General features: G+C 42.9%; 1 protein-coding gene across 2 annotated transcripts in view; it reads left to right on the plus strand.

Annotated features, from left to right (window-relative positions):
• LOC129836364 (SH3 and PX domain-containing protein 2A-like) overlaps positions 1–23289 on the plus strand; it is a 97043-nt gene that overhangs the window by 60756 nt on the left and 12998 nt on the right. Inside the window, exons 8-12 of one of the 2 annotated variants that reach the window (XM_055902419.1) lie at positions 8367–8480; positions 11289–11372; positions 20745–20862; positions 20994–21355; positions 21453–21502. In XM_055902419.1, the coding sequence (XP_055758394.1) occupies positions 8367–8480; positions 11289–11372; positions 20745–20862; positions 20994–21355; positions 21453–21502 (728 nt within the window). The remainder of the gene's footprint in view (positions 1–8366; positions 8481–11288; positions 11373–20744; positions 20863–20993; positions 21356–21452; positions 21503–23289) is intronic. The other variant, XM_055902420.1, reaches the window with a different exon arrangement.

Genomic DNA, 23289 nt, shown 5'->3' on the forward strand with positions numbered 1-23289 from the left:
ATCCCTACCGGCCAAACCCTCCCTAACGCGGACGACGCTAGCCCAATTGTGCATCGCCCCACGGACCTCCCGGTCGCAGCTGGCTGCGACAGACCCTGGGCGCGAACCCAGAGACTCTGGTGGCGCAGTTAGCACTGCGATGCAGTGCCCTAGACCACTGCGCCACCCGGGAGGCCCACAGATGAGTATGTTGATAGAGATGACAGACATACGGTAGATAGACAGACAGATGAGGATGTTGATAGAGATGACAGACATACAATAGATATACAGACAGATGAGGATGTTGATGGAGACGGTGGATATAGATATACGGTAGATATACTGGCAGAATTAAGCTATTATGTGATGGCATTTTGCCAAAACACCTTGAATGTGCTTTCGAAAATGCAACAGAAACAGTTGTAGCACTGGTATATTAATAGTATTTATTACTGAAAAAAGCATGTTTTTTGGGTTCCTGTCATTTGCACCTATGTGTTATAAACCTGTGTTGGCAAGGAAATCAGCACTTGTGTAGTGGGAATGTGTTTCCAAATACTTTTATTGCCTCTTGAGGATCATTGAACTCAGCCTAAGCACCTGCCATATGGGAACAAGGTTGAAAAATACAGTTGAGGCAGTCCTAGCCATCAATAACAGCTTTTATTTACTCAAACCTCTTAAAGTGACAGTGTTTTTTTTCATAATGTATATTCAGACATCTAGCTAAGCACTTTCAAATGAAGGTACCACATTTCTACACCTTATTCCCATATTTGTTTGATTTCAACAGCTGCCAATTTATAAAAGTGCAAATGAAAATGTTGAAAATGGGAATTTGATCTGTAAATTCTTAACAATTTAATTCTTGACTACCCAGCAAACCAAAATTAAATGTTTGTATAAAGCTTTTGGCTGATGTTGCAAGAATGTTCCTGGAACCTATTTAATCTGTTCTTTAAAGTTTCCTAGAATGTTTCCTTAGGTTGTGGGAACAGTCTGCTGGGAACATTGTGGGGACATCACAGAAGATATGTTCCCTCCCCCCAAAGAAATCCAGTTTTGCGGATGTTTCTTTTAGGGTGCAAAAAACATTAACCTGATGTTACAAGAACGTTCCCAGAACACATATTGTCTGTTCTTTAAAGGTGTCCAGTATTATTCTTTAGGTTGTCGAAACATTGTGTTGATATGACGAGCTAGGTTCCCAAAACACAAACTGTCCAGCTATGCTGACATTCAGCAGATGTTTGTATCAGGGTGCACAAAACTTTATTTTGATGTTGCTATAATGTTTACAGAACAGACTTTCTGATTTCTTTAAAGGTTCCCAGAAGATTTAATTAGGTTGTGGGAACAGTGTGGGTACATTACAAGAGAGAGGTTCCCAAAACACAAAATATGCTCAGTTGTGATGGCATTCATACAATGTTTAAGTTAAGTTGCACAGGACATTCCTATAATGTTGGCAGAACACCTGGTCTAAGTTTTTGAAGGTTCCCAGTACATTGAATTACGCTATGAGAGTTGTCTGGGATGTTGCAAGAATATTTTTGTGATATTCACATAGGTTTTTATTTTATTTTACCCTTATTTTACCAGTTAAAATGTTGCACAGAACATTTCCACAATGTTCCACAATTTCCAAATAAGTCCGTTTTTATGATGCTCATCACACATTTGTTTTAGGTTTACATTTACATTTTACATTTAAGTCATTTAGCAGACGCTCTTATCCAGAGCGACTTACAAATTGGTGCATTCACCACCACGTTTAGCATACTACTCCTTTGATATTCAAGCAATATACATTTGCCCTTGTCTTGGAGGTTCTCAGAACATTTAGAAAATGTTATTATATTTTTTATCTACTATTACCGCAACATTCTCAGCATGCACATTTGTAGCCATTTAAAGCATAAGAAAGCAGATTGGATGACATCCCCATTATGTTTTTCTCCAGATTTAATGGCAATTCATATTTGAAGGTGATATAGAGATGCATGGCATTTTCTTCATAGCGCATTTGAACGGCATTTAATCATACAAAACACAACCATATTCTTTACACTACATGCAGGACATTGACATTCTGCACATGTAGGGTTTGAACTAGCAATGTTTGATTTCCAAGCCCATTCTTTTATCCTCTGCACCACCAGGGAAGAACTCTTACAGTGGCAAGAAAAAGTATGTGAACCCTTTGGAATTACCTGGATTTCTGCATAAATTGGTCATCAAATTTGATCTGATCTTCATCTTAGTCACATCAATAGACAAACATAGTGTGCTTAAACTAATAACACAGACATTATTGTATTTTTCTTGTCTATGTTGATTACATCATTTAAACATTCACAGTGTAGGTTGGAAAAAGTATGTGAACCCCAAGGCTAATGACTTTTCCAAAAGCTCATTGGAGTCAGGAGTCAGCTAACCTGGAATCCAATCAATGAGACGCGATTGGAGATGTTGGTTAGAGCTGCCTTGCCCTATAAAAAACACTCACAAAATTTGAGTTTGCTATTCACAAGAAGAATTGCCTGACGTGAACCATGCCTCGAACAAAAATATCTCAGAAGACCTAAGATTAAGAATTGTTGACTTGCATAAAGCTGGAAAGGGTTACAAAGTATCTCTAAAAGCCTTGATGTTCATCAGTCCACGGTAAGACAAATTGTCTATAAATGGAGAAAGTTCAGCACTGTTGCTACTCTCCCAAGGAGTGGCCGTCCTGCAAAGATGACTGCAAGAGCGCAGCACAGAATGCTCAATGAGGTTAAGAAGAATCCTAGAACGTCAGCTAAAGACTTACAGAAATCTCTGGAACATGCTAACATCTCTGTTGACGAGTCTACGATACGGTAAACACTAAACAAGAATTGTGTTCATGGGAGGACACCACAGAAGAAGCCACTGCTGTCCAAAAAAAACATTGCTGCAAGTCTGAAGTTTGCAAAAGTGCACCTGGATGTTCCACAGCACTACTGACAAAATATTCTGTGGACAGATGAAACTACAGTTGAGTTGTTTTGAAGGAACACACTCTATGTATGGAGAGAAAAAAAGGCACAGCACACCAACATCAAAACCTCATCCCATCTGTATGGTGGGGGGAGCATCATGGTTTGGGGCTGCTTTGCTGCCTCAGGGCCTGGACAGCTTGCTATCGTCAACGGAAAAATGAATTCCCAAGTTAATCAAGACATTTTGCAGGTGAAATGTTAGGCTATCTGTCCTCCAATTGAAGCTCAACAGAAGTTGGGTGACGCAACAGGACAACGACCCAAAACACAGAAGTAAATCAACAACAGAAGAAAATACGCCATCTGGAGTGAGTCTTGACCTCAACCTGATTGAGATGCTGTGGCATGACCTCAAGAGCAGTTCACACCAGACATCCCAAGAATATTGCTGAACTGAAACAGTTTTGTAAAGATGAATGGTCCAAAATTCCTCTTGATCGTTGTGCAGGTCTGATCCGCAACTACAGAAAACGTTTGGTTGAGGTTATTGCTGCCAAAGGAGGGTCAACCGATTATTAAATCCAAGGGTTCACATACTTTTCCCACCCTGCATTGTGAATGTTTAGACGGTGTGTTTAATAAAGACATAAACGTATAACTATTTCTGTGTTATTAGTTTAAGCAGACTGTCTATTTTTGTGACCTAGATGAAGATCAGATCAAATTTTATGACCAATTTATGCAGAAATCCAGTTATTTCCAAAGGGTTCACATACTTTTTCTTGCCACTGTACATCTTCTTTTTCAGTATAGCCATGGCAGGATGGTCAATCAGGAATTCCATGCTTCCTTTTTTTGCAATTTTTATTATATTTTACCAGGTAAGTTGACTGAACACATTCTCATTTACAGCAACCCGGGGAAAAGATAAATGAGTCAATAGGAAGCTGGGGATGATTAAGTGAACATGATGGTATGAGGACCAGGTTGGGACTTTAGCCGTAAAACCAGGGTTAACACCCTTATTTTTTACAATAAGTGCCATGGGATCTTCAGTGACCACAGTCAGGACACCCATTTAACATCCCACCTTAAAACTGCACCCTACACAGGGTAATGCCCCAATTACTGCCTGAGGGCTTTGGGATATTATTATAGCGTCAGGTTATTTATTTTTTCAGAGGAAAGAGTGCTTCCTACTGGCCCTCCAACACCACTTCCATCAGCATCTGGTCTCCCATCCAGGGACCAACCCTGCTTAGCTTCAGAGGTAAGCCAGCAGTGGGATGCAGGGTGGTATGCTGCTGATGTAATTAATCCAGGGAAATAGTGTTAACTGGGTTATACACCATCACTTCACCCATCCTCTTTTATGCTGCATACTTCTGGGCCTACATTTACAAGGTATCCAGGACTGACTGCTGATCTAGGGTCACTTTTGCTTTTCAGATTATGTAAAATACGTCTGGGGGGAACATATCAAGCATCAAGTAGGAATTATATCGGGTGTGTTTTAAAAAAGATGAACAGTACATTTTTACACAATGTCTACAATTTTGTAGTTTGTCTAAATTATGCATTTATGACTGGATTAATACATCTGGATGAAATGAAGGTCTAAAGAAGATATGGAATTGAACCTGCAGTTCTCAGCTCTGCATTCACATCCTTAACTCTGCACCACCAAGGGATAGCTGTAGTGTTTATTTTAGTTGTCTAATATGGTCAATCAGGACACAACACAATTTCTGAGTTATTAAAATGTTCCCATCCTCTTCATGAGGTGTACTTGTAACACTGTATTTTATGACAAAATGTGTTCTGGGAACGTTCTTGCAACATCACGCAAATGTTTTATATAAATATTGTATAATCATCAGCACGACTGGACAGTTTGAGAACATTTGCCCGAAGCCTAACAAATGTTCTGGGAACTTTTACAGGACCAGTTTTGGTTTGCATGGACAATATTACCGCTACATTGCGGTACTACCTAGAAACCTAATAACTTTTGGGGAGTGTACTTTGGTGGTTGTTACAGATGTTGTGCACGACATTTTAGTAAATGTTAGGGGAATGTTTCAAGGATATTTCATTTTAAACATAAAAAAAACATTCTTTGAATGTTTTTGGGATGTTATCTTAATGTTAGATAAAACCCTAACTAGAACTTAATGGGAATCTTAGCTAATGTTCTGGGAATGTTTCCGGTTTGCTGGATTGAAACACTTGACCACCGCCAACATGAGATACCCATGCGATAGTTATTGACGCTGGGTATTTGGCTCCTTGTTGCAGATATAGCAGAAGAAAACATTTATTTCTAGAACAGTATACTGGACAAGCTTCCAACCGTGCCTTATACAAGTGGAAGCAAAACGGCTGTATTTTAAAGGCTCCGGTCCTAAGTACTGTAGACAAGATTGTATTTATAATAGCTCTCAGTTCTCCGTTTAATTTATTGGCACAGGATTTGTATGAAGCCACAGCTTTGGTGTAAAGACCGAACACATTACATGGCTTGTTAGGACCTTGAGCCTTTGCCAATGTGGGGGACGCAGGGCCAGATCTAAACAGCCTTCTAGTCTCTGGACCCACACAAAGTCAATGTAAAGTACATTTAACAGCTGCTGCAGCATGTGTGATTGAATTGGTAAATTCAAATTAAACAACTCACCCATGTATATAGATTGAATAGGTGATATTCTAGGTTGGCAAATAACATCTTTGTTGTTAATCTATCTTAATACCACTCTGTTCAATTTTTTTGGATCCCTCTTCATCAAACTAACAGCTTGTAAGTTCTGCACATTATCCGGCAATTTCCTGTTTTAAATCAATATTCAACCTAGCCCCAGGCTCTGTCAGGGTTTCCCAACTGGCGGCCCGCAGGCCGATTTTGGCCCGCACATGGTTTTATTTGGCCCTCAAAGTTTTCTGAGCAAGTTTATTTGGGGGGACATAACAGACTAAAAACTCCAGGAAATCAGCACCAAGTGATTTTAATTTAAGGAATCTGTTCTCAAGTATTCCCACACAAAATAGAGAGACACTTGATCGCATACAAATGAAAGAAAGGTTTGAAATTATTATGTTTTAGTCAAACATATCTGTTTGGGCTTCTTGCGGTCAATTTGCCGTCTACAAATGATTTGTAATTATTCATAATTATCCCTGCTCTATGTCCTTGAAGCACTGCAACTGTTGCCTGTCAACGTGTTTCATTGAATGTGGCAAAGACATGAAACCGCTTATAGTGTAGCAAAGTGTTATAGTGCAGTCCTCTTCCTCTAAATGACCCTGGCTCGCATCATCATCATCAACTCATGGTTAACCCTGATACCTATCATTTCTGTCTGTCTGTTATCGAATACCCCTGATTGGACGATATAAAATTGCATAATAGATCTTAAACATTATGTTCCATGATTGGTTTGGGTGAGGACTGTCCCATAAACTTGAATGTCTACTGTACTGTACCTCAGCGTTCTGTTTACATTTGTAAAGTGCAGTGTTTTGTGATATATCACATAGGTTAATAGCTAACGCAGCAGGCATAAAAGAAACATCTGAGTGGAGTCCCCACATCCGGTTTTCAGGGGAAACGGAGCTAGGTTGAAAATACTGTGTCTTCCAGTTTCTTCCAACTCCGCATAGGCGACATATCTTTAGCTTACATAGCTCTAATACATATTGTTAGGCAAAAGTATTTACATTTCACAGCATTGCTCCACAAGACAGTCAGTGAACTCCTAGAGGTTGGAGAAGCCGTGAATGTTCCATTCAACCCTCCAGTCTTCTTTATGAGGGTTGTGAAGAGCTGTCAGCCATCTTGGATTCTGGTTACCACAACAAATAGAGCATTCGTGGAGCGCCACATCACAGGGGAGGTTTAACGAGGGTGTTTTGTCACTTCACTCTCCTGCGGTGAACAGCCATGACCTCTCCAGAGCAAAGCGACAGAGAAATGGTATTGATTAGCCTACGTGGCAGCAGCGCTGGGGTTCGTGCAAAAGAGTTAATAGCGATCAAGGTTACTGGCTGTAGCCAGTCAGGCACTGAAAAAAAATGGTCTATGTATTGTTTCACATCCACTCTGTGAGTGACCATATGACTCAGAAAAGGACCCAAACATGCGTGACTCACAAGGCCCTGGAACTTAAATCTCACTGTTCATTTTAATACATCATTTATTTCCATGCACTAAGAACATCAATATTTTCTTACATTATTTGTTCGATGAAGCTGTCCTGTGTATGCTCAATACTGTACCTTTCACTCAGACCTTTGTCTGGTATCCAACTGACTGAGTAATTCAGTCATATCCCAAGGAAATAAATAAAATCAAGCAAGACGTTGAGTGTTTTGCCAGTAACGTCCCACCCATTTAAATTATGATTGATGTTGATGAAAGTCAGGGCTAACAAGGCCAAATCAGGATTTATGTCGTCACAAAGACATCCCAAACCAGATGTGATGTTGTTGGGCTTGGGGATAGAGACTATAAAGTACACAGTGAGCTAACATTAATAATATGCGTGTCAATCTCTCCTGGCTCAAAGTAGAGGAGAGATTAACTTGAGCACTACTTGTATTTGTGAGAAGTATTGACATGCACCAAGCTGTCTGTTTAAACTACTAGTACACAGCTCAGACACCCATGCATACCTCAAAAGACATGACACCAGAGTTCCCTTCACAGTCCCCAAGTCCAGAAAAGACTATGGGAGGCGCACAGTACTAAATACTACATTGAACTCTATTCCACATCAAGCAACTGATGCAAGCAGTAAAATCAGATAAAACCCCCCAGATAAATACACCTTATGGAACAGCAGGGACTGTGAAGAGACACACACACACAGGCACAGACACACAAGTACACACCCACACATGATAACATACTGTAGGCACTATACACACACGTACACATGGATTTTGTGTTCATCGGGAGTCCCATAGGGCGGCGCACAATTGGCCCAGGGTCGTCCGGGTTAGTGGAGGGTTTGGCCGGGTGGGTAGGCCGTCATTGTAAATAAGAATTTGTTCTTAACTGTCTTGCCTAGTTATATAAAGGTAAAAATATATAAATTGAATCAGGGTCTATAAACTAGAACAGACATTTTTCTTGAAATGGAGGAGGAACACTCCTCTAAAGTCCTTTATCAGATTATTTTATAAACCGTACTGAAAGATGCTGTGCTAGTCATGTTGAACGAACATCCTACAAAATCTGTCTCGTTTAAGGCAAGTCCCAACGGTAATTGATTTAATCCTAAATAATTGTTCTATAATTGGAATTTTCAGGGTAGGTGTCTATTCCAATAGGCAATGAATAACCAGTAATTTACCAGGTACTGTATGATCACTTTTTACCTTACAGTACCTCCATTGACCTCCCTCTCTCTGTGCCCCTAGGCTGGTGGTTTGTCAGTACAGCGGAAGAGCAGGGCTGGGTCCCTGCCACCTACCTGAACACCCACAGCAACACACGAGATGAACTGGAGCTGGGCGCCTCCAAGTCCGGGGAAGGTAAGAGCTCCACACCACTTTGAATACAGGAAGAAAGCTTGTACAATACATCTACTATTCAAGCTGCACCACAATACCGACCATGTTAGCCTTCGTCACTTCCAGCAACATGGTGACATTTAGGGACCTACAACCTCCCCTCACCCATCTCTAAAAGGGTACAGTAGTCTGACTCCCACCCCCGACCCACCGCCGACTGACGCTCACGTCCCTCGTCCAGTGAGAACACCCTTCTCTGTGCTGTTATCCACTATAAGCACCCCTGAACAAGCTCCAGATTCAGCCCTGAGTAAATAGGCTGGAGAAGGATTGCCAGGGCCTAAGCCACAACTCTGGGCTGAGGTGCACTGAGTGACGTACTGTACTCTACAGTAGCAGTGTAGAAATTCTATACTAAAAAGAGGTTACCTCCTTGGAGTTTTGGACGGTGAACGAATGAAAGAGGTGCATGTTTGATTCACTGTAGGGATTGAGCTGTGAGGAAGATGTTTATGTGAGTCTTTTGCTAGTAAAGTCATGTCTGATGTTAATTATTCCGGGCCCTGAGATAAATTCATACAGACTGATCAGTGCCTAGCATTTTCACTCTCCACTCTCTCACGGACAAGTGCAAATCATTATTTTACAGTAGGCAACTTTAAAGATGGAAATCATTTACTTGCATCTTACTGTTCCAAGCAAACATTCAGATTTTCCAGCACTCTGGCAAAACAAGCATTTACTGTAACGAGTGTCGACTCCAAAACACTGTGACCCACATTCCTAGGACCGGCGTTATGGGCGGGCCTTAGGGGGCCTGGCTCGCCCTACCGTACCTTCTTGCCCTTCCCAATAAAATATATAAATATTGATAATTTATTTGACCGAGATGCTCGCCGACAGAAAGACACATCATTTTCTGATAAAGCATCCGAGCGAGCGAAATAGCACCCTTCTGTCTCAGTATTTGTAGCCCATGTATCTTATGCTGTCTGTCTAAAAGGACTGTGGCATGTCATACTGTTTTTCGCCCGGCGGTATCAGATACATGGGCTATTTATAGTAAAGCAGTGGGGCGTTGTTTCACTCACTTAGATGCTTTCTCCAGGGACATAGTTTCAGCCACTTTTAAGGAAAGTTGGCGAGTGCACTGTTTTGATTGTGGAATTATTTTGGACGAAGGTAACCTACTTTTTGAAGTGATTTGTTTGACAATCAAATGAAAACATCATGACTGGTTGTGTTCATGCCACATTGAAAGGTAATACATTTTTACAGTTAAATTACATATCTTTAGTATAAAACCCATACCAAAATAAAAACGTGCCTCCCTATGGAAATCAAATGCCCGTCCAACTGATTCGTTCTGGCGCCAGCCCTGTACATCCCCCCTGGCACTGTAGATCTTTTGACTGGAGGAGAGCACAGCATACAGCACATAATGTAGTGAATTACCCTCTTTAGTCCAATAGTTACAAAGTAATCTCAATGGGCTTCTTTCTCCCAAGGCATGCATCCAAAATGCATATCCATTCCTTATAAAAAATGTAACATTTTTAAAGAAGGAATTAATCTCTCTGTTAGTGAGACAGCTTTCTGGATTTTCACATTTACACGAACCCCACAACTGTGCCCCCCCCCCCCCCCCCCCCCCACACACACACACACACGCACACACACACACACACACACACACACACACACACACACACACACACACACACACACACACACACACACACACACACACACACACACACACACACACACACACACACACACACACACACACATAGCAGACGTGCGGTCAGGGGACAATCTGTCAGTGTAATTAGCGTTTATGTGTCTAATCAGTCATGGGAATACCTCAGGATCCATAAACTCTCTCTGTTAGCCCTGTGGATTGTGCTCCATAGCACTCTGTAAGACACTTTCATTGAGATGGGGCTCTTGTGGCGAACAGGACTTGGAACACATTATATGGCTTCAGCTGAAGATGTTGACGTTTGGACTGGAGGATATGACAGTGTAAATGGGGAATTTCTTCCTCATTGGAGAAAGACTATCACATTAATGAGAAACACTTGGATGTGTTTTTACTTGGGGTGGTCATATTTCATTATTTGTTTTTATTCTGTAATACCTATGATAGGCCTTCTCAGATTGACTCATCCAATATAATGGTTATCAATCAGTTGTTGTATATTTTTGAGCAGGTACTTCGAAAAATGTGTAATTTAAGTTTTTCAGCTCCCAGAGTACGTACCTCTCAATTTTTGCCTGAAATCTCAACTTCATGCTAAACGTTGAGATTAGTGCTCTGGTTTAGTGATGGAAATCTTTTCCTTGAACTAGATAATTATATAAGCCTTGCCGTTTATAGTGTTGGAATGTGACAAAAGATCCCTCCGAAGCTCCTAATCATTCCCGTCTCCTGCATTTAACTAACAAAAACCCTCAACAATTATAGACCTGTTGTGGCTGCTGCCAAAGCAATTCAGCTGGTCTATTAGTTACATACTATTCCCAAGCAGCAATGTGTTCCCCAGATGCTCCTGCAGGACAGGATGGGAAAACCATGCTAACAATCCTCGCTAATTACCAGCCACAGAGAAGATGTCCATGGCTTACATTTCCTGTGTAACATTCATTCACCCCCATCACTGTCCAGTCCTTCCATTGCAATGTGGTGTTTTTGTTTCCATGTTTGCCATGTGACTAACTAATAACAGAGTTGAATCCATGTCGTTTGTGATATATGTGCCTGCCTTTTATGTCTCTGTCCCCACTTGTGTGTGTTTGTGTCTGGTCACCATGTGCGTGGTTCAGTCACTAAACGACGTAAGGCCCATCTGAAGAGGATGGACCGGAGATGGACCCTGGGGGGAATGGTCAGCAGGCAGCAGAGCCGAGGTGATCTGAGACAGGGTGCCCACCTCCTCATCTTCCTTCACCCCTCATCCCTCTATCCTCTGACCCCTCACCTGTCCTCTTCTCCTGTCCCCATTGTACCTTGTCCTGTCTTCTCTCATGCCTGATTAGGGTTGCAAAGCTACCTGTAATTCACCAAAGTTTACAGAATCTTCAAGTAATCTATGGCAATCTATGGTAATTTAGATACTTTATACTTGAGTTTAGTGGATATACCATATGGTTAAAGATAAAAATAGCCTAATTAAAATTTTAAAAAGCATCTAATCAATAATGGCATTATTTCAATTCATTTTTCCAACTATTTACTTTTTTTCACAACTTCCACCAGTTTGGCACCATAACATTTACAACAAAGACATATTTACATGGTAAAATCCATAAAAGTGTGTCATATTTCATGCTGAAACCCTCATACACCAATAGTATTCACTAAGTTGATGGTTTATTGTCACGATCGTATGGTGGATTGACGGACCAAAACGCAGCTTTAGGAAAATAAGCCATCTCCTTTTTATTGATGAAGAAGGCAAACGAAACAAAAACACTTAAACACTAAACAAAACAAGAAAACGATCGTGAAGCTAAACAACGATGTGCACACACTGGCTACAAACGTATCACATAGACAACTACTCACAACCAATGAAAGCCTATGGCTACCCTAAATAAGGCTCCCAATCAGAGACAACCGAAATCAGCTGTCTCTAATTGGGAACTCATTCAGGTAACCATAGACTCTCCTAGACAACTAAACATACATAGACAACGCTAGACACATGTACTCAACACAAACCCATATACTACACCCAACAACCCCTTTACCATAGAAACACCCAAAACCAACAAAACACAAACATTCCCCATGTCACACCCTGACCTAACTAAAATAATAAAGAAAACAAAGAATACTAAGGCCAGGGCGTGACATAACCCCCCCCCTTAAGGTGCGAACTCCGGGCGCACCATTAACCAGTCTAGGGGAGGGTCTGGGTGGGCTTCCATCCACGGTGGCGGCTCCGGCTCTGGTCGTGGTCCCCACGTCACCACAGTCCCTAACCACCTCCTTAGCTTCCTCCAAAAGACCCCCCTCCACATTAACCCCATTGCATTAAGGGGCAGTTCCGGACTAAGGGGCAGCTCCGGACTAAGGGGCAGTACCAGGGTAAGGGGCAGTACCAGGGTCAGGGACAGCTCCGAACTAAGGGGCAGTACCAGGGTAAGGGACAGCACCAGGATAAGGGGCAGCACCAGGCTGAGGGACTGCAGCTCCGGACTGAGGGACTGCAGCTCCGGACTGAGGGACGGCCCATGGCTGGCTGACGGATCTGGCTGCTCATGGCTAGCTGACGGATCTGGCTGCTCATGGCTGGCTGACGGATCTGGCTGCTCATGGCTGGCTGACGGATCTGGCTGCTCATGGCTGGCTGACGGATCTGGCTGCTCATGGCTGGCTGACGGATCTGGCTGCTCATGGCTGGCTGACGGATCTGGCTGCTCATGGCTGGCTGACGGATCTGGCTGCTCATGGCTGGCTGACGGATCTGGCTGCTCATGGCTGGCTGACGGATCTGGCTGCTCATGGCTAGCTGACGGATCTGGCTGCTCATGGCTAGCTGACGGATCTGGCTGCTCATGGCTAGCTGACGGATCTGGCTGCTCATGGCTAGATGACGGATCTGGCTGCTCATGGCTAGCTGACGGATCTGGCTGCTCATGGCTAGCTGACGGATCTGGCTGCTCATGGCTAGCTGACGGATCTGGCTGCTCATGGCTAGCTGACGGATCTGGCTGCTCATGGCTAGCTGACGGATCTGGCTGCTCATGGCTAGCTGACGGATCTGACTGCTCAAGGCTAGCTGACGGATCTGGCTGCTCATGGCTAGCTGACGGATCTGGCTGCTCATGGCTAGCTGACGGATCTGGCTGCTCATGGCTAGCTGACTGATCTGGCAGATCCTGTCTGATTGGCGGCTCTGGCAGATCCTGTCTGGTTGGCGGCTCTGGCAGATCCTGTCTGGTTGGCGGCTCTGGCAGATCCTGTCTGGTTGGCGGCTCTGGCAGATCCTGTCTGGTTGGCGGCTCTGGCCAGATCCTGTCTGGTTGGCGGCTCTGGCAGATCCTGTCTGGTTGGCGGCTCTGGCAGATCCTGTCTGGTTGGCGGCTCTGGCAGATCCTGTCTGGTTGGCGGCTCTGGCAGATCCTGTCTGGTTGGCGGCTCTGGCAGATCCTGTCTGGTTGGCGGCTCTGGCAGATCCTGTCTGGCTGGCGGCTCTGGCAGATCCTGTCTGGCGGACGGCTCAGTAGGCTCATGGCAGACGGCTCAGTAGGCTCGTGGCAGACGGGCGGCTCAGTAGACTCATGGCAGACGGATGGCTCAGATGGCGCTGGGGAGACGGATGGCTCAGATGGCGCTGGGGAGACGGATGGCTCAGATGGCGCTTGGCAGACGGGCAGTTCAGGCATCGCTGTGCAGACGGCAGACTCCTGCCGGCTGAGGCGCACTGTAGGCCTGGTGCGTGGTGCCGGGACTGGTGGCACCGGGCTGGGGACACGCATCTCAGGGCTAGTGCGGGGAGCAGCAACAGGACGCACAGGACTCTGGGGACACACAGGAGGCTTGGTGCTTGGTTTAGGCACTGGTGGTAAAGGGCTGGAGACACGCACCATATGGCTAGTGCGTGGAGGAGGCACTGGTGGTACTGGGTTGGGGCGGGGAGGTGGCGCCGGAAATACCGGACCGTGCAGGCGTACTGGCTCCCTTGAGCGCCGAGCCTGCCCAACCTTACCTGGTTGTATGCTCCCCGTCGCCTGACCAGTGCAGGGAGGTGGAATAACCCGCACCGGCCTATGTAGGCGAACCGGGGACACCATGCGTAAGGCTGGTGCCATGTACGCCGGCCCGAGGAGACGCACTGGTGACCAGATGCGTTGGGCCGGCTTCATGACATACGGCTCAACGCTCAGTCTAGCCCGGCCGATACGTGGAGCTGAAATGTACCGAACCGGGCTATGCATGCGTACAGGAGACACCGTGCGCTCTACTGCGTAACACGGTGTCTGCCCGTACTCTCGCTCTCCACGGTAAGTACAGGGAGTAGGCGCAGGTTTCCTACCTGACTTCGCCACACTCCCTTTAAGGCCCCCCCCAAGAAATTTTTGGGTTGTACTCACGGGCTTCCAGCCTTGTCTCCGTGCTGCCTCCTCATATCGCCTTCTCTCGGCTTTAGCTGCCTCCAGCTCTTCACGAGGAAGGCGATATTCTCCCGGTTGTGCCCACGGCCCCTTACCATCCAGTATCTCCTCCCATGTCCACGAATCCTGTGTAGGTAGGTCCTGTTGCCGCCTTCCATGCCGCTTGGTCCTGTAATGGTGAGTAGTTCTGTCACGATCGTATGGTGGATTGACGGACCAAAACGCAGCTTTAGGAAAATAAGCCATCTCCTTTTTATTGATGAAGAAGGCAAACAAAACAAAAACACTTAAACACTAAACAAAACAAGAAAACGATCGTGAAGCTAAACAACGATGTGCACACACTGGCTACAAACGTATCACATAGACAACTACTCACAACCAATGAAAGCCTATGGCTACCCTAAATAAGGCTCCCAATCAGAGACAACCGAAATCAGCTGTCTCTAATTGGGAACTCATTCAGGTAACCATAGACTCTCCTAGACAACTAAACATACATAGACAACGCTAAACACATGTACTCAACACAAACCCATATACTACACCCAACAACCCCTTTACCATAGAAACACCCAAAACCAACAAAACACAAACATTCCCCATGTCACACCCTGACCTAACTAAAATAATAAAGAAAACAAAGAATACTAAGGCCAGGGCGTGACATTTATATTTAGGATAATGTTTTACGGCTTTGTCATTCTATTATTATTTTTATTTTTTTAAATCATTTTACAGACACCTGTGATAATCTGACGTACCCAAAAGGGCCACTAGATCTTGTGATAAATTACATAAAATCCTTGAAAGTTACCTGGTAGTTTACTGATAAACTTCTAAAGTTTCTAGTAAAATACCCTCGCTTTGCCACCCTACAACTGATGCCTAATGAAATGTCTTGTCATATGCTGTCTGCTACACCGTCATGACCCACACCCAATAATCACTAACATCGTTATTATCCAGCTAATTAACAGTCCAGCCATGTCATTGCCATGCTAAACAGGTTTTCACATCCACAGTGGTGGCTTGCAACAGTTACAGATTTTACCTTATGCAGAAGATAAACTTACAAAAAAATGTACCATCTTGTTGTTTCAAGACTACTACATTCAAGTGTAGAAACTGAGTAGTTTCTGCACTTGAATGTAGTAGTCTTGAAATCAATGATGAAGTCAGCAACTTATATTTCAGTGTTGGAAATTGAGTGAAATTATATTACAGTATATAATAAGATTGCCTCATGTAAGCAGTTCATTTTAATTCACCACTATGTGCAACTCTAATCTTTTCTGAATTACAGCTATAGATATAGCTACACAACTATCTAAAAGTCATAGCATAATTGACTTTGGTAGGCCGCATAAAATATTTTGCCACTTTGCTTGGCTTTTTACAAGCAAATTAAACATGAACACATACAGTGCATTCGGAAAGTATTCAGACCCCTTGACTTTTTAAACATTTTGTTACGTTACAACCTTATTCTTAAATGGATAAAATCGTTTTTTCCCACATCAATCTACACACAATACCCCGTAATGACAACGCAAAAACATAAAAAAAAAAAATAAATTGTAAAAAATGTAAACATTTATAAAGGAAATATGACATTTACATAAGTATTCAGACCCTTTACTCAGTAGTTTGTTGAAGCACCTTTGGCAGCGATTATAGCCTCGAGTCTTCTTGGGTATGACGCTACAAGCTTGGCACACCTGTATTTGGGGAGTTTCTCCCATTCTTCTCTGCAGAGTCTTTCAAGCTCTGTCAGGTTGGATGGGGAGCGTCGCTGCACAGCTACTTTCAGGTCTCTCCAGAGATGTTCGATTGGTTTCAAGTCCGGGCTCTGGCTAGGCCACTCGAACACATTCAGAGACTTGTCCCAAAGCCACTCATGTGTTGTCTTGGCTGTGTGTTTAGGGTCATTGTCCTGTTAAAAGGTGAACCTTCGCCCCAGTCTGAGGTCCTGAGTGCTCAAGGATCTCTCTGTGCTTTGCTCCATTCATCTTTCTCTCTATCCTGACTAGTCTTCCAGTCCCTGCCGCTGAAAAACATCCACACAGAATTTTTATTTTATTTTTTATTTTACCTGATGCTGCCACCTCCATGCTTCAACGTAGGGATGGTGCCAGGTTTCCTCCAGACGTGGCGCTTGGCATTCAGGCCAAAGAGTTCAATATTGGTTTCATCAGACCAGAGAATCTTATTTCTCATGGTCTGAGACTCTTTAGGTGCCTTTTGGCAAACTCCAAGTGGGCTTTCATGTGCCTTTTACTGAGGAGTGGCCTCCGTCTGGCCACTCTACCATAAAGTCTTGGGGACCAATGCTACAGAAATGTTTTGGTATCCTTCCCCAGATCTGTGCCTCGACACAGTCCTGTCTCGGAGCTCTACGGACAATTCTTTCGACCTCATGGCATGGTCTTTGCTCTGACATGCACTGTCAACTGTGGGACCTTACATAGACAGGTGTGTGCCTTTCCAAATCATGTCCAATCAATTGAATTTGCCACAGGTGGACTCCAATCAAGTTGTAGAAACATCTCAAGGATGATTAATGGAAACAGGATGCACCTGAGCTCAATTTCAAGTCTCATAGCAAAGGGTCTGAATACTTATGTAAATAAGGTATTTTTGTTTTTTATTTGTAATAAATTTGCAAAGATTTCTAAAAACCTGTTTTTGCTTTGTCATTATGGGGTATTGTGTGTAGATTGATGAGGGGGAAAAAATATTTGATCCATTTTAGAATAAGAGTATAACGTAACAAAATGTGAAAAAGTCAAGAGGTCTGAATTCTTTCAAAATACACCGTGTGTACTTTTCAAAAGGAGTTAAAAAGACAGACGTTTATCAACTGGAGGTGTTAAGAGCGAGCAGGTCTCCCGATGGACCAGGCCAGTAAAGAGTTTTATTCATCTTTTGGAGAAAGTGTGAAACGTGTTTGTGCTTGCACACATTAGCCTTGCCTCGAGCCAGGTTTTTTTGACAGGGGATGCAGTTGGATTGCTGACAGCGGAGTAAGGATAAGCTATTTGAGTCCAGCCCAAGGTTTGTGCTTGGCAACAGTGTCCACAGTGCACACAAGAAATGTAGGCCTCTGGAGTAAAAAGAGATTTTTCCACTGCAGGAACTAAATCTCGCATGTAAAAAAAGAAAAAAGAAAAGAAAAAGAAGCTGAAATAGCGCTGACTGCAGGAAAATAATGTATAAAAGTTATGCAAGCGATGCATGTTGTGGTTAACATAATATCTGATTCAGAGATTCCCCCCTGCTGGTGAATGTGAGATCAGGAAGGTTGAACAGGGTTGCCCCTGTACAGACAGCCCTACCAGACCTTAAACAGAGAGACCGGAGGTCCCATAGGTCAGTGCAGAGGAAAACAAAGCATACAGGAAGTGGCATTTTCGGTTCTATTTACACGGCTGTACATGAGCCTATTTCTTTGAAAGTAATAGGAATTTTAACTATATCCTTATTCAGTTCTTTTAAATACCTGAGTGAGACTCAACATGGGCAGAGGAAAGGAGACAAATATCAGATAGGAATCCAGTGATTCCAGAGGTATTCAAATGGTCTTGGCAGATAGGATATCCCCTCTTCTCTCTTTACTCTGCTGGGCAACATTCCTTCCTTCTGCCTGTGTTTTACGGTGTGATAAGATGAGACCTCTGGTCTGTAATGACAGGAAGTACTGTCACTGAGCGTGCCCTCTGGCCTTTTGGGAAGTTACAAATCAAGATGGCGTCTCTGTTCTCTATCATCACCCGAGTTTACAGAGGCTGACCGCCACCATGCCATTAGTCCACTCTGTCGTTGCCCACTGGACACAGTCATCAATTCAGCGTCTATTCCACGTTGGTTTAACGTAATGTATTTGAAATGACGTGGAAACAACTTTGATTCAACCAGTGTGTGCCCACTGGGTTAGAACTGTTTTCCTCATTTCAAAAGACTAGTGATTGTGAGTTTATTTTGCCCCATATTTACACCGAATAATCAACTATCATGACATCAAGTCAAGGTAATTGTCAGTTGCTGCAGGAAGGCATTTTCAGTATGAAGTGATTGACATCATATTATTCATTTGATTATTTTTTACCTTTATTTAACTAGGCATTTAATTAGTGTCCCTGATTCTTGGAAGCCTTTGATAGTAAAATGCTGGATATCTTTGTGGATCTGACAGAATCAATCACATCAGAACTACACCCAGAGACATATCATTAAGTCAACAGACTTCTATATTATGTGGCCTAGATACAGTACCTTCAGAAAGTATTCACACCCCTTGAGTTTTCCTAGATATGTCTTGATTTAATTTCACTTCCTCTGAGATGTTTATACCATTGTTAGAGTAGGGAGACCGGGGTTGGTTGTCTCACAGGTTGGTTGTCACAGTGCTTATTACTCAAAATCCATTGGGTGCTGTGTTAATTTCAAGATAAAAATGTGCGTCCTCTATAGGAGAGGTCATCCGTGTGGTCAATTCAGGTCAGGATCACTAAACATTGAGGTGAGAGGAACACTTTTCATTGGTGAAAGTAAATATTCAAATGCTTGTTATTTCTTTAATTAATAGTTAATTAAGGAATATTACCCAGACTTTGTAACTTTTATTGAAAAGAGGAAAGGGAGAGCTTTATTACAAGCCTATTTGTGAGTTCCAAGGTCATTCAGATTCAGAACTTTTAATGTCCTCAGAGAGGCACATTCATCCTGCAGCAGTCATAAAACATATCACATCTGGTAAATAACATCTTAATTAGCATTGGGGGGGTTAGGGATGGTTGTCACATTGATGTTTGGGTTGCTTGTCACAATCTGACAACCGTCCCCATTGTAACAATGTACCCAAAAGCTAAATGACATTGAAAAACGCCTTGAAGACTTATTTTCCGGATGTTGAAAAGACGTAAATGTTTCACAAGTTTGGACAGCACAGTACAGCACAGTACAGTCTAGTAGAGTTTAATTCAGCAGAGTACAGTACAATTGAATTTAATTCAGTAGAGTACAGTATATTAGAGTACAGTACAGTGCGGTGCAGTTTAATTCAGTAGAGTAGCGTACAGTATATAAGATTACAGTGCAGTACAGTAGAACAAAGTAGAGTACAGTTGAGTGTATTTTAGTAGAGTACCGTAGAATATAATACAGTACATCACTGTACTCTACCTTACTGTGCTGTACTCTAAATGTCTGTTCTGTACCGAACTATAGTCTACTTTACCTTTCTTTACTTTACTGTACTGTATCCTACTGTACTGTACTCTACTGTATACTCTTCTGTCCAAACTTGTGAAACTCTATGATTGGTTCAGATTTGGTCCAATCTGGGCCTACTTGTCAAAACTGTGAGTCATGTGATTCCGACTGAGAGTCAGCAACATTCACACACACACACATTCACACACACAAACACACACACACTTTTTTCAAACTGTTCCTGTTTGAAAAAACATTCCTTGTTTTCAACAAAAAATGTATTTAACACAAATGTTTACAGCTTTACTTTTTTCATCTTCATTAAAATATTTAATTTTCATCCAAATATCAGATGGTTACTGTTTTGTTAAGCATTGATATTACAATTTGAGTGGAGTAAGAACTACAAGGTCAAAGCAAATACTCAATTATGTTGAATTTATTTGAATGTATTTATTTGTATTATTTTAGAAATACTGTTCAATAAATAAAGGCTTCACTTTTTCTAGAACTTTGTAAATTGGCTCAATTGTTGAGGAAAAACAAATTGCAAACACTGTGACAACCAACCCCATACTGTGTGACAACCAACCCCATACTGTGTGACAACCAACCCCGGGATGGGGCCGGGTGTCACAAGTGGACAGCGTGTGTTGAATGGCTTATAATTCCATGTTGGAATACGTTATGAGGATTAAATGGTCCCCATTTCAACTCAAGACCTTAGTCTCTCCTAATATTGAAAATGGTCTTGTAAGATATACTGGTCCTGAGAAATACACTTATTGATAAAAAGTGACAATCAACCCCGGTCTCCCCTACCTCCTATAAAATGTTGACATATTTTAAATTTGTTTGAGTAATGTTTTGTTATTGAAGCAGCGTAGGAAGTATGAAACTGACGTGAGTCTCTTGTGTTCCCACGCCCTCTCTGTGGCCCGCCAGAGGAGAAGTATATGACGGTTCAGCCATACACCAGCGAGGGGAAGGATGAGATCGCCTTTGAGAAAGGAGTCATTGTGGAGGTCATCCAGAAGAACCTGGAGGGCTGGTGGTTCATCAGGTAAGGCCATGATTTGTGCTCCAACCACAATATAAACTGTTGCCTGTTTATGCTGTCTCTTGATTATGGTTATTCTCACTCATGATCACCTCCTCTCTTCCCTTTACCTCCATCCTCAACTCTATCCTCAGGTACCAGGATAAGGAGGGATGGGCCCCGGCCTCCTACCTGAAGAAGGTGAAGGAGGATTTCTCTCCCCGTAGTAGTAATAAGAAGAACCCCTTAACTGGCCCTGTGGAGATAATTGGCAACATCATGGAGATCAGCAACCTGCTCAAAAAAAAGGCCCTGAGTGAGAAGGATGTGCAGACAGACAGCCAGTCAGAGGACACCCCCCTGACCACCCTCTCCCTGGCCAAGAGGCAGATCAGCCTGCCCATACCCTGCTCTAGCTCGGACTTCAGCCCTGGTGCCGCCCTGGTGGACGGAAAGGGCAAAGCAGAACCGGCCTCTCCAGCCATAGGCCGCATCACTCCTCACAGAATAGAGATTGGTGAGTTGTCATTCAGAGACGGAATTGGAAGGCATAGCGTTTGTTAAACTAATACACTCACAGAATTTAAACCACAATCTCATTTTCTTCTATCTAGGCTCCCCGATCCTCAGACAAAAGCCACCTCCTCGAAGAGATGCAACTCTGGTCAGTATGAAAAAAAAATTACAGTTGAAGTCGGAAGTTTACATAAACCTTAGCCAAATACATTTAAACTCAGTTTTTCATAATTCCTGACACCACTTTATTTTAAGAATGTGAAATGTCAGAATAATAGTAGAGAATGATTTATTTCAGCTCTTATTTATTTCATCACATTCCCAGTGGGTCAGAAGTTTACATACACTCAATTAATATTTGGTAGCATTGCCTTTAAATTGTTTAACTTGGGTCAAACGTTTCGGTAGCCTTCCACAATCTTCCCACAGTAAGTTGGGTGAATTTTGGCCTATTCCTCCTGACAGAGCTGGTGTAACTGAGTCAGGTTTGTAGGCCTCCTTGCTCGCACACGCTTTTTCAGTTCTGCCCACACTCCAATACCTTGACTTTGTTGTCCTTAAGCCATTTTGCCACAACTTTGGAAGTATGCTTGGGGTCATTGTCCATTTGGAAGACCCATTTGCGACCAAGCTTTAACTTCCTGACTGATGTCTTGAGATGTTGCTTCAATATATCCACATCATTTTCCTCCTCATGACGCCATCTATTTTGTGATGTGCACCAGTCCTTACTGCAGCAAAGCACCCCCACAGCATGATTCTGCCACCCCCGTGCTTCACGGTTGGGATGGTGTTCTTCGGCTTGCAACCCTCCCCCTTTTTCCTCCAAACATAACGATGGTCATCATAGCCAAACAGTTCTATTTTTGTTTCGTCAGACCAGAGTACATTTCTCCAAAAAGTACGATCTTTGTCCCCATGTGCAGTTGCAAACCGTAGTCTGGCTTTTTTTATGGCGGTTTTGGAGCAATGCTTCTTCCTTGCTGAGCGGCCTTTCAGGTTATGTCGATATAGGACTCATTTTACTGTGGATATAGATACTTTTCTACCTGTTTCCTCCAGCATCTTCACAAGGTCCTTTGCTGTTGTTCTGGGATTGATTTTCACTTTTCGCACCAAAGTACGTTCATCTCTCGGAGACAGAACGCGTCTCCGTCCTGAGCGGTATGACGGATGCGTGATCCCATGGTGTTTATTCTTGCGTACTATTGTTTGTACAGATGAACGTGGTACCTTCAGGTGTTTGGAAATTGTTCCCAAGAATGAACCAGACTTGTGGAGGTCTATAATATTTGTGTGAGGTCTTGGCTGATTTCTTTTGATTTTCCATGATGTCAAGCAAAGAGGCACTGAGTTTGAAGGTAGGCCTTGAAATACATTCACAGGTACACCTCCAATTGACTCAAATGATGTCAATTAACCTATCAGAAGCTTCTAAAGCCATGACATGTTTAAAGGCACAGTCAACTTAGTGTATGTAAACTTCTGACCCACTGGAATTGTGATACAGTGAGTTATAAGTGAAATAATCTGTCTGTGAAAAATTGTTGGAAAAATTACTTGTGTCATGAACAATGTAGATGTCCTAACTGACTTGCCAAAACTATAGTTTGTTAACAAGAAATTTGTGGAGTGGTTGAAAAACTATTTTTTCCTTTCTACACTAGAAACGCCAAAGGCCAACGCCCACTGACTTTTGATTTTATAAAAAAATTATAAATAATGACCCCCCAAAAATGCAACATCCTGCTCCTTCCCTGACTTTTCCAAAATGTTTGTATATATTTTACATTACTGATTTGTCCAATTAAAAAAAACAAAAAAAAACACAAATACTAAAGTATTAACCCTCCCGTTGTCCTTCTATTATGCCTAGCACACAGTGTCCCCCCCCGGGTCACTCTGTCCCGTCTTGGCTAAAGGCCCAGTGGGCAC

This window comes from Salvelinus fontinalis, chromosome 37 (genome assembly GCF_029448725.1).
Source record: "Salvelinus fontinalis isolate EN_2023a chromosome 37, ASM2944872v1, whole genome shotgun sequence".
In the NCBI taxonomy this organism is placed as follows: Eukaryota; Metazoa; Chordata; class Actinopteri; order Salmoniformes; family Salmonidae; genus Salvelinus; species Salvelinus fontinalis.